The sequence below is a fragment of the Pundamilia nyererei genome, unplaced genomic scaffold, assembly GCF_000239375.1.
Source record: "Pundamilia nyererei isolate P.nyererei 1_Seehausen unplaced genomic scaffold, PunNye1.0 scaffold00084, whole genome shotgun sequence".
NCBI lineage: Eukaryota > Metazoa > Chordata > Actinopteri > Cichliformes > Cichlidae > Pundamilia > Pundamilia nyererei.
The window spans coordinates 1,576,974-1,588,572 of NW_005187485.1; the positions used below are offsets into that span (position 1 = coordinate 1,576,974).

Genomic DNA, 11,599 nt, shown 5'->3' on the forward strand with positions numbered 1-11,599 from the left:
CTACTGCTTAAAGTCAACATAACTATACAACTACAAAGTAAAGAATTGTGTCGGAATCTATTTTCCAATTTAACATTTTGTTGCAGTTGTGGGAAAATTCACGTTATATTAGCAGTTTCACAATAAATCTCTAATAGGATACGTTTAATGTAAAAAAAAGCAAAACATCTTCTTTTCTACATATAAATAATACTTTTAAACATTTAAATGATATTTATTTTTTAGTATTTATTCAGGAGTATTTAGGTGTCTAAGTTAACGCTTTTTAACCCCCCTTTACTTCCGTTTTATTGCTGAAGTCAGTAAACCCAGGATAAGCTACACATTTCACTTCTATCAAACACTTAATCAAAATCAGATGAAATCTGATTTAAAGCCACGCCCCTAATCTGCTGATTTCCAAGGCAACCACGGCACCAGCTCTTGATTGGTGGGCCCGAATCAAACGCGTGCTCAATCAAGCTACAAATAGGCAATTTTCACAACTTCTCGGTCCCTTCGCCTTTCATCAGCAGAGGATTCAGGTATTCTTTGTCTGCAGCCCAAGCGTCAGCGTCACCATCATGGTTGAGCAGTTTGTTGGAAACTGGACTCTTGTTAACAGCGACAAGTTTGATGACTACATGAAAGCAGTCGGTAAGCTTGTTCATTTTGTGTGTTTGTTTGATTAAAACGATGCACGCTGTTATCTGTTGTATTTTAACAGTTTACTAATTGGATCCTTCCTGTGTTGTAGGCGTAAATTACACCACTCGGCAAATGGGAATCCTTGCAAAGCCTAACGTGGTGATCAGCATGGGTGATGATGAGTTTATCACACTAAAGTCTGTGACTACATTCAAGACCACGGAGTTCAAGTTCAAGCTGAATGAGGAATGCGACGAGGACACTGCTGACGGCAGAGCCACCAAGGTGGGTCATCCCAGGTCCAGCCAGACTTTATTTTACACACATTTTAAGGTCTTACTAAAGCCCTCTCTATAAACTTTCCTAATTTCAGACCACCATGACAATTGAGGATGGCAAACTCGTGCAGAAACAGGCTTGGGATGGAAAGACGACAAGAATTGAGCGAGCAATTGAAGATGGAAAACTAATAGCTGTAAGTAACTGATGGTTTATCTGTGCCATTAAAGCTGTTTGCTCTTTACATGCAGTCTGCATGCCTAACATGGCGCTTTTGCTGCTCTACAGCTTTAAGTGAATGAATGTCTGACCTTTGAACCCTGTCTCAACAGAAATGTTACATGGATGATGTTGTTGCAGTGAGGACCTATAAGAAAGTAGCTTAATGCACTCTTTGTGAAGAGTTCCTGTTCCTCTGTTCCTTCAAGACTGTGCGCTACTGCCAAACATGCCAATAAAGTTTAAACTGTGACACTTCACTCTGTCTGACTCTTACTACAAAGTCTTGTACTTGTGAAGCATCAAATGCATAAACTCAAATGTCACATGCTACTCACCCATGCAATTCAACATCCTTTACCTATTGGGGTTTAAATGATTGACAATGTGTGCAGCTCATGTCTTACTCAAAATTTACAGTGGAGCCAGTTTGTCTCCATTTCTAACACTACTTTCAAAGCCAGACTAATTCCCTTCAGTTTAACAGATTGGACTTTAAAAGGCATTTTCAATATGGCTGGTTCAATTCCAAGAATTACATTATAGACTGTATCAATACAGCATGTCCTGCATCCAGATGCCTATCACTATGCAAGCGTGCATCCTTTACTAAAAATGCTGTGCCAGCTGCACATCAGGTCAAAGTTAAGGGTGCAAAATTAAGGAAATACCTCCCTGTATAGCTGCACTAGTTTAATGTTCGTAGCTGGCATGACCTGCAGTTACCTTTTCTTCTAAACTTTAGCAAACTGTTTAGATGTGAAACCTGATTGGCTTAAACACACATCTGATCTTGAAGCTAGAGGGGAAGGGGGTTACAAAGGCCTTTTGTTTAAACAAAGGGAAGGAAAGCTCCTAAAGTCAGAGTAGCCCTCATATGACAAGGTGAGAAGGCCAAATCCCTGCTTGCAGTTGGAGCAGTTACCTAGTCTTGGTTGCATGGATGCAAAATTCAAGTGAGTGCACATAATTAATTTTAATTAGGGTCCTTTAGAGCACTACACTGAGGTATAAATCCTCAAAGATTTCCAGGCTGTAGTGAATGATTGTGGCCCCAGGTGGTGGTCAAGCAACAATGAGTATTGACTAATGACAAGCTGCTTTGTTTTGTCAAGTGCCATGTTATGTAAGATGGTGCCATATGCACACAAATGTTTTTGGTGCTTTGCCTGCACAAAGAATGTGTTGTGGAGCATTTACTTATATTTTTAAAATGCATGCTCAGATATAAATATAAGGTATGCGGTGAAACCTGAGGTCCTACCAGCTCAAAAAAACAAAACAAAACCCTACAGATTAAGCATGCTTATGGTGTTGTATGGGTGCCAGCTTTAAGAAGCATACTTCCTTTGAAATTGCTTAGCTCCCTTAAACACAATGACATGATCAGCTGCTAAATTCTTTTGTTCTTTTGTTCATTATGAAAGGATGTGGTAGCTGTGTGCACACCAATACTGTAACAATTATTCCATTTCTGTTTTATTTAAGAAAAGCAGCCTGTTGATTGTGATGGAATAATCTCAATAACGACAGGTGGTTTCAGGTCCTACAAGGATCTCATTCATCAGCATGAAGCTGTAAGAAATGACATTTACTGTTACACAATAAATCGTGATTCCAAAATTTGGGACATTCTGTAAAATGGGAATAAAAACAGAATTCAATGATTTGCAAATCTTGCACACAGAACACATATCGTATGTATCAGCTGACTCATTTTACTATTTGTTTCATGATGATGAGGCTGCAAAATGTTTTCAATTAAAATAACATCTGAATCAGTTCATCAGTGGGACTCTTTTACTGTGAAGCTATGCTGTTGTGATAGATGCAGCATGTGGTTTGGCATTGTCTTGCTGGAAAACATGTCACCTTGATGGGAGCATATGTTGATCTAAAACCTGCAAGTGCCTTTCCATAGGCATTGATGCACCCAATTCCTGCACAGCAGGGTTTTAAAATCAGTCCTGATGACAAGCACTCACTCCTCTTTAGTCCAGAGGACATGGTGTGCATGCTTTCCAAAAAAGTTTTAAATTTTGATGGGTCTGACCACAGACACGTTTTCTACCTGCCCTCAGTTCATTTTAAATTAGCTCTTTCTAGAGAAGATCCAGATTTCTAGATGGCTTCTTTATTGCATCATACATTTGTAACCAACATTTGTGGATGGCAGGGTGAACTTTGTCCACACTTTCATTTTGAATAAAATATATGTTTATGATTTTGCAAATCAATGCATTCTGCTTTTATTTTACACACACAACTTTTTTGGAACTAGGCTTGTATTTGCAGTCATCTTATGTAGTCTCATGTATTCATGTAGTTAATCTCATAAGTTCTATAACAATGTGATAATTACAGATGCAGTTATCCGAGAAAATCCAGAAGTAAGTCCTGAAAATCTTTTGCTGCCGTACTTTCTCATTTGAATATTAAATTGTGTGAACTCGAAGACCCCAAATGTCTCACTATCACTGCAACTTCTACCTCGCAGATATGCTGCACCCTTGTGGTTGATTCCCGTAATAGCAGGCAACTATCGGGCGGCACCACTACATCCTGCTAGGTGGAGAGGGGAGGAGGGGTAACAGTTTAACGTGAATTATAAATAGAGATTTTTTTTTAAATTGAAAAATATTATTCAATTTATTTGAATCCATAACATCGCATATCTTTACAATATCTCTATCTTGACACGTATTTATTTTCTTCGTCCAAATGACGTCACGTGACGCAACGCGATCAAACATGGCCGACAAAGAAAACAGAAGTATGGATGTCGATAAGAGAAAGAATAAACCTTGTGGTAGTCAAGTTAAGCCATTATCTGACGAAGTTACCCAAAGAAAAGACAACCGGGGCAGCACTGACGGCAAGAAGGACGCCGAAGAAAGCCGTGTCACGACACGATACTGCGAGAAACTACAGGCATGGATGTGGCAGTACTACAGTGGATATGTGAACTGGCAAAGCTGGCTAGCAGCGTCAGCCATGTCCTACCCTTACTGTTTACAGCCACCTAACGGGACTTCGACCGTTCTTGATATCAACTCCCAGCACTGGCATAATAATCCGTTTGGTCTTCCGTTGCCTCCTTACCCACCCGCGGCCGGCTCCTCGAGCGGCCGTGCAGGTGAAACCATCGTCGGGGCAGCAGTGCCTGCTCAGCCGCAGCAGCAGCAGGCGAGGGAGAATGGAAATGCACCGAGACCAGGTAAAAGCTGCTACAGACAGTATAACCATATCCGATTTTTCCTAACTCCAAGGGTCACTACATTTGAGGGTTATGATGACCCTCTGGGACTGAGCGCCTTTAAAAACAATTGAAAGGCAGTCCGGCATCCCTTAATAAAACAAACTTCTTTGCTTCTTTTCTCCAGGCCGAGAGTACAGTATTCCTTCTCCTCTCCAAAGACTAATGGCTGAGATGGTGGATTTCTTCATATTGTTTTTCATCAAAGCAACTATAATCATCAGTATTATGCACCTTAGTGGAATCAAGTGAGTTTGTGTATTTATGCCATCCATCCATCCATCCATTCACTCGCTTCCGCTTATCCTTTTCAGGGTCGCGGGGGGCGCTGGAGCCTATCCCAGCTGTCATAGGGTGAAAGGCGGGGTACACCCTGGACAGGTCGCCAGTCTGTCGCAGGGCTAACACATAGGGACAGACAACCATTCACACTCACATTCACACCTAGTGGCAATTTGGATTATCCAATTAACCTATCCCCACAAGCTGCATGTCTTTGGACTTTAATGGTAAATGGTCTGTATTTATATAGCGCTTTACTAGTCCCTAAGGACCCCAAAGCGCTTTACATATCCAGTCATCCACCCAGTCACACACAGGTGATGGCAAGCTACATTGTAGCCACAGCCACCCTGGGGCGCACTGACAGAGGCGAGGCTGCCGGACACTGGCACCACCGGGCCCTCTGACCACCACCAGTAGGCAACGGGTGAAGTGTCTTGCCCAAGGACACAACGACCGAGACTGTCCAAGCCGGGCTCGAACCAGCAACCTTCCGATTACAAGGCGAACGCCCAACTCTTGAGCCACGATCGCCCCTTGTGTATTTATGTTTTTCTAAAAAATTTTATTTTTCTCCCTTCAAGAAGGAGACTCGTAATCAGACTAAGACATTCTTTAAACCTGTATCGTTTCATTCACTTTTCAGAGATGTTTCCAAGTTCGCCATGCATTTTATAGTGGAGGAAATCGATGAAGACACATCGATGGAGGAGCTGCAGAAAATGATGCTTGTTGCTCTTGTGTATCGGATATTAGTTTGTTTTTATGAGGTGAGTGGACACGGAGAAGTTTTATGCTGTTATCTGGAGTCTTGACTAGGATGTTGGTCTTAAGGGTACAGCTGCTAGGGGAACCAGGGGCTGTCGTACTCCTAAGTATTTTGCTCTGTGTGTAATTACGTCTTCCAACAAACTGTGTTCTCATAACCTTAGAGCGTCTCCATTAAAATGGGCAGGTGCCAGTTTGTCAGTGCAATAACATACAAAAACCTACATAAACTTGTTTATTCATTCCTGATTTTGTCACAGTCCCTTACTGTCAGCTGATTTGACATGCGACCCTCTTGTCTTTGGACAGCTGCCACTAAGCCGGCTACACAACAGCAACAGCGGGTTATAAGCTAACATTATGCCAGCTAATGTTAGGCTCAATTTTCCTAAAAGTCACACTTTCGCTCTGATAAACAGTTTGATTACACATCTCACGTCATATGAGGGTCTGGTTGGTAAGTGTCCGAGTCCAACAGTGTTACATTTACTTCAAAGAAAGTTTCACTAACTCTGACTAACAGCAGCTAATGGAGGCTAACAGCAGCTAGCAGTGGCAAAACCAGCAAGAAAAAGTCTGAGATATCAACTCGCCTCAGTGTCGCTGTCGTCAGTCAAAAGTGAGCTTCGCTGACTCATTGACTCTTATCGGAGTCCTTTCACAAAGTTTTACAGCCTCCTCCAACATAAATGGACTACAACACCAGCATATCAACAGCTTAGGTAGCAGACTGAAAGCTTCCACTCACTACAGACGAACAGCAGCCAGAGTTGTTTGTTCTACCGTGGCCACCGTACTTAGAGTTAAGCACTTAAGGAAGAAGACTGAACTCAGTCGACTGCAATTTGCTGACATCTAGCAGTGATATTTTACCGACCGTAACTTGTTAAATTGTTTGTGGAAAATGTATTTTATGTTTGGTAGCTGATACACGTTTCTCTTTTTAGATCATATGCATTTGGGGAGCAGGAGGAGCCACTCCCGGAAAGTTTCTCATTGGACTCAGAGTCGTGACATGTGACTCATCAGTTCTGGTTCAGCCTAACAGGGTTCTTGTCGTGCCAGCAACTAATGTCTCTCTTTCTGCGTGAGTATTTATTTATTTATTTATTTATTTTAAAGATTATTCATCAGAAGTCACAGCGTGCATGCAAACAGCCTCACATCACATAACGGTACTGTTTCTGTCTCCCTCTTCAGATCGACTGTTCGAGCCTTGAATAAGAACTTTTCCATTGCCTTCTTCTTCCCAGCCTTCATCACTCTTCTGTTCTTCCAGCACAACAGGACTGTGTATGATATGGTTGCTGGTACAATTGTTGTCAAGCGATCCAGGGTCAGATGATGCTGCACAGAAGAATGGCCCCACAATAACTCTGAACAGGCACTGAGTGACAATTTGTTTTCTTTTTAAAAATATAACGTCGACTGAACTCAGACACCTCCCTTTCAAGGTATTGTCAGAGCACAAGAGAATCGGGATGGTTGCATTGAGTTTGAGACACACCAATATGAACTGTTTCAATTTGGATTTGTTGTGTTTCTGACACACGCACTGTATTTCTGCATGTATGTCTACATGCTGCTTTCAGAATCAGGTCCTGTGCAAGGAAAAAAATGATGGTATCTGCTAAGTTTTTATTGACAGAAGATTCGCATCCTTTTTAAAATTGTCTTTCAAGATTAAGGGTGACTGTCTAACTTGGCTAACTCAGTATTTAAAGTTTCAGTAGACAAGGAAACCAGAGAAGACAGGATTTTATTTAAAAGAACAGCCAGAATATGAAGATTAAAGAGCCCTTTTCTTGCACCTTTTTTTGTTCTGTTTAACCACCCCCCACTTTTAAAAAAAAAAAAATATTTAAAATAATATTAATAATAATATATAATAACATTTTGCACTGCTCACATGATCTGGTATGAAAGGCAACAAGATTAGAGGCAACAAATCTCTAATGCACGAACATTTCCCCTTTTAAGGAGGCGCAGACTCTAGGAGATAGATATGTAAGTTTCTGTCCCATCTAAAGGTGCTGACAGTGTCTCAGCAGCAGCTTAACCAGGCATTAACAAGTGCTCATGTCATTTTTCCAAGCGTTTATTTTCTAGTCATTTCCTGGGGGATGTGCGTTGTGATTGGCCAAGGTCTACTGGGGCAAATTTTTCATTTTTATTTTTTATTTTTTAAAAAGCTTGAAGACAGAGCTGGGAGAAGGTGCAAGACTCTAGTTTCCTTTCCATCTGCTTGAGTTATTATGCAGTTTTTTTCTAAAAACATTTTGCCTGCAACAAGTTTAAGTTGCTAATCCTGCATTAATGAGATTACGCCATCAAGTATGTCTTTGTATTAAATACGTACCCCCAGACTTGTATGCTCAGACTTAAAATTTTTGATCATTGCTCACAGTGGGAATCATGCATTAATGATAACGTGTGATTATTGCTGCTTTGTAATAGCTGATTGTAGTCTTATCATTAGCACTAACATTTGGGAGAAATTGAAGCAGAGGAGTAACAAATGGAAAAACACCACATGGCTGGATGGATGGATGATACCACAATATGCAAAATGCCCTATGATCTGTGCAAAGGTGATTGAAGCTGCCGTGGAATCAAAACCACTTAAGATCTTATGATAATCCCTACTAATTGGCCTAATTTAATAACAGATGGCATTATCAAGTGTTTACACATTTAATTATGAGAGCTTATAGAGGAAATGTACTGTGACAATTTCTGCTATAAAAAATGCATTAATGGACATTTTCTACTCCAGTTTCCTTGATCAAAGACACTGTTAAGCATTTTCTTCTGTGTGCTAAAGTACCAAAAATGCCTGCTAGATATGCTGTGATGAAATCTACTGTGTAACTTGATGACAATCTGTAAATGGGCCGACTTCAGTCGTGAGAGGATTACACTGTGTAAAAATGGCAGCTTACTGATCCTATTTTTCTTATTAATAAGACTTTGGCTCCACCTGTTGTACATCTGTTGGTCTTGCAGACATCAGGCTTCTGCCTCTTGTGATGAATCACAGAGATCACTACATGGTAACATGCCTACATTTGTCTCTTTGTGATTTTCATTCATCCTCGCCGAGAACCAATCGCTGTGTGCCCGTGACATGAATCAATCCGACTCTTAACAGCAGCTTGACTCAGCTTGTTTTTGAGACGTTTCTCCCATGCTTAGACTTTTCTGGCATGTCACATGTGCTCCGAGGGGACTGTGGAAGCGCCAAGTGTTGGCAACTGTTGACATGGTGATTGTGTTAGGCCCACTAAGTGGCAGTTTCAGCTGACAGCCACAGATGGTACTCCCAGATTACAGAGCGACTCCCTGCCCCCCCCCTCACATGCGGCTGCCATGCATCATGCCATAGGGAATAGAAAAATGTAGCTTATTGTTGTGAAGAAAGTGTGGGCAGACACTGCCCACGAGTATCACTGTGCTATATTCTGATGAGTGAGTGTAGCTCAGTTTGGAGTTGAAGCGTTTTTTGTAATTGATTTTATTATTGACATCTTCTGGCTCACATCCAAAAAAAGAGTGCAAGAGACAGATTTTAGGAAAGCTCAAGGGGACATTTATCCCCGTAGTTAATGGCAAATTTTTGTGTTTAACTTCTTAATATTTTACAAAACCACTCAGCTGCCGAAGTAAATGAAGACCTTGCAATCGCTTGTAGTTAGAAATACTCCTGGCATTAGTATGTAAATCCCACCGATGATCGCCTACATTTCCATAAATGGAAATGTGCCACTAAGCATGGAAGTGCTGGAAGAGATTCCTCATGTAGCCTTGTAAAAATAAATTAAAATATCAATTTTTAAAACATGAAAGGAAATAATGGAGGTTAGAGGAGGTGAGCTGGGTGCAAAAATGTATCGCTCATAGTATATTTATGTTGTCATGCCCTGCTTCAGAAATCTACTTCCTACCTGTCACATGCCATTCGTTATCAACCTGATGTGTCCAGCCTGAGTTCCTGCCACTCTGTCTGGCTCTTTTAACAAGGAAGTCATGTACAGGCTCACGGATTTCTCAGACAGCCATGTGTCTGTGTCTGAACAAAGCCATGTACAAGCCAGAAGGAATGAAGTAAACAGTCTGGGCTCAACTAGACTAAAATATTCCCTAAGTTTGTGTCCTTACACTCATTATTTGGTCATTAGATCCTCCGCAGTGGCAGGTGGTGCTGCTGCTCTTCACACACAGACAACAGCAGCAGGCTCCAGGTGTTTTGAAGTCGTGGAAAGGTGCTGTGGGCTGAAATAGTGCTCGCTGCTGATGCTTTTCCTCTCTGGTGTGTCTGTGCCTGTTGGTATTCCTCTCAAGTGGCATCAGTAATTACAGGCTGGCTGGGTTCTGCCTGAGTGGAAAGGGCTGTTGATGAAGAGGAGACCTGTTGACTGGGGAGGGAGATAAGTGACTGCTCTAACGCTAGGGATGTCATAAGGCAACACATATTTCATGGGCACATTCACACACATAAAAACTTTTGCTGGCTCCTAATGTCGCTACCTACATGCACAGAATTTATTCAGCTGCGCAGATCAGCACTTATCTAATGGTTTCTCATTTAGTTTATTGCTTTTTTAAAACTTTATATGTTACTACTGGAGAAAAAAATGTCTAAGAGAACTAACCTTAATGTTTAACCCTATGTTTTGGCAAAAAGAAAAGAGATTACTGGGGAAACAAATAAGGGTTGCTTCATATAAAATGTCCGTTTTTAATGGGCTATAATGGAAAATAGTTATTAGTTATTGGAAAAAGAGCTTTCTAACCTCTGTGGGATTTACTTGGCTAATTAACATTAAATCAAATGCACACACTGGCTATTTTGTTCAACTGCTCGTTAATGCAAATATCTAATTAGCCAATCACATGGCAGCATCTCAGTGTATTTAGGCATTTATATCTGGGTGTTACGAAACTGCTGATCTACTGGGATTTTCCCACGCAACCATCTCTAGGGTTTACTGATAGTGGACTGAAAAAGAGGAAAATATACAGCAAGTGGGTAAAAATAGTAACTCAAATAACTACTCATTACAACAAAGGTATGCGGAAGAACAGCACTGGAATAATGAGGCTACATTTTATACAGGCTCACCAAAATTGGACAATAGAAGTGTTGCCTGGTCTGATGTGACTAGAATTTTGCTGCGACATTTGAATGGTGGTTTCAGAATTTGGCATAAACATCATGAAAGCATGACCTGCCTTGTGTGTGCAGGTCAGGCTGATGGTGGTGGTATTAGGATGTTTTCTTGGCATACTTTAGGCCCCTTAGTACCAACTGAGTATTATTTAAACACCACAACCTACCTGAGTGTTGTTGCTGTCCCTTTACAACCACAGTCTGCCCATCTTTGTAAAGATCATTGTAGGGTCTTTACCTTACCTTAGAGCGCTTTGAGGCAACTGTTGTTGTGATTTGGCACTATATAAATAAAATGGAATTGAACTGAACTGAATCTTCTTCACGCGTACCTAATCACATTAAAACCATCAAACAATCTGTAGGTCACTTTTTGTGGCACCTGTGATTGGACTGGGATAATTTAATTTAGCGGTCGAGTCGTTGCCCTGGGCTGTTTTTACAGAGAGGTTTGGGGACTGAACAATTGAATTTTTAAACTTTTTCAAAGCAGGCTGTTATTTTTATTATATGTCTTACCTTGAAGTACATGTAGTTGCCACCTCTACCCAGTTCTTGTTGTTATTTTAGACAACTGTAATAACAGTGACGCTGCACTCAGTGGCCCTTTGCTCAAAAGAAGAGTGGTTTGAATATTATTATTTTTATTTTTTTTGTTTGTATTGGAATTTTAATGGCATTGGCTCAATAGCTTACATACAGTCGATTAGTCTGATCAGCAGTTTACTATTTGAGGTTATTTCCTTTTACAGTTCCAATAAATTAACAATTAAAGGGCTTTCTAGGATAGTTGAAGAATAAGAATGCGTATGATGTGAACTCATTTTCCAGAATAGTACATTGCCTGTGCAGGAGCTCATTTTCCTGTTATAAAAATAGATGTGAATATGAGGCGCGTACAAACTCAAGATGAGTGATATAAAAGCATACAGAGAGACTGTGAGTGTGTGCATTGAAATGAAGCAGTACAGCATTCATACCATTTTCTGTGACATAAC

At 40.7% G+C, this 11,599-nt stretch overlaps 2 protein-coding genes across 2 annotated transcripts; both read left to right on the forward strand.

Annotated features, from left to right (window-relative positions):
* The first annotated feature begins 456 nt into the window (after window positions 1–456).
* On the forward strand, window positions 457–1,385 carry fabp4b (fatty acid binding protein 4b). Its single transcript, XM_005738525.2, has 4 exons — window positions 457–636; window positions 737–912; window positions 1,001–1,102; window positions 1,239–1,385. The coding sequence occupies exons 1-4, from the start codon at window positions 564–566 to the stop codon at window positions 1,290–1,292; spliced, it is 405 nt and encodes a 134-aa protein (XP_005738582.1). The 5' UTR covers window positions 457–563; the 3' UTR covers window positions 1,293–1,385.
* Window positions 1,386–3,866: 2,481 nt separating this feature from the next.
* On the forward strand, window positions 3,867–7,797 carry LOC102210746 (protein FAM8A1-like). Its single transcript, XM_005738526.1, has 5 exons — window positions 3,867–4,342; window positions 4,509–4,629; window positions 5,310–5,433; window positions 6,379–6,518; window positions 6,632–7,797. The coding sequence occupies exons 1-5, from the start codon at window positions 3,877–3,879 to the stop codon at window positions 6,774–6,776; spliced, it is 996 nt and encodes a 331-aa protein (XP_005738583.1). The 5' UTR covers window positions 3,867–3,876; the 3' UTR covers window positions 6,777–7,797.
* Window positions 7,798–11,599: the final 3,802 nt, after the last annotated feature.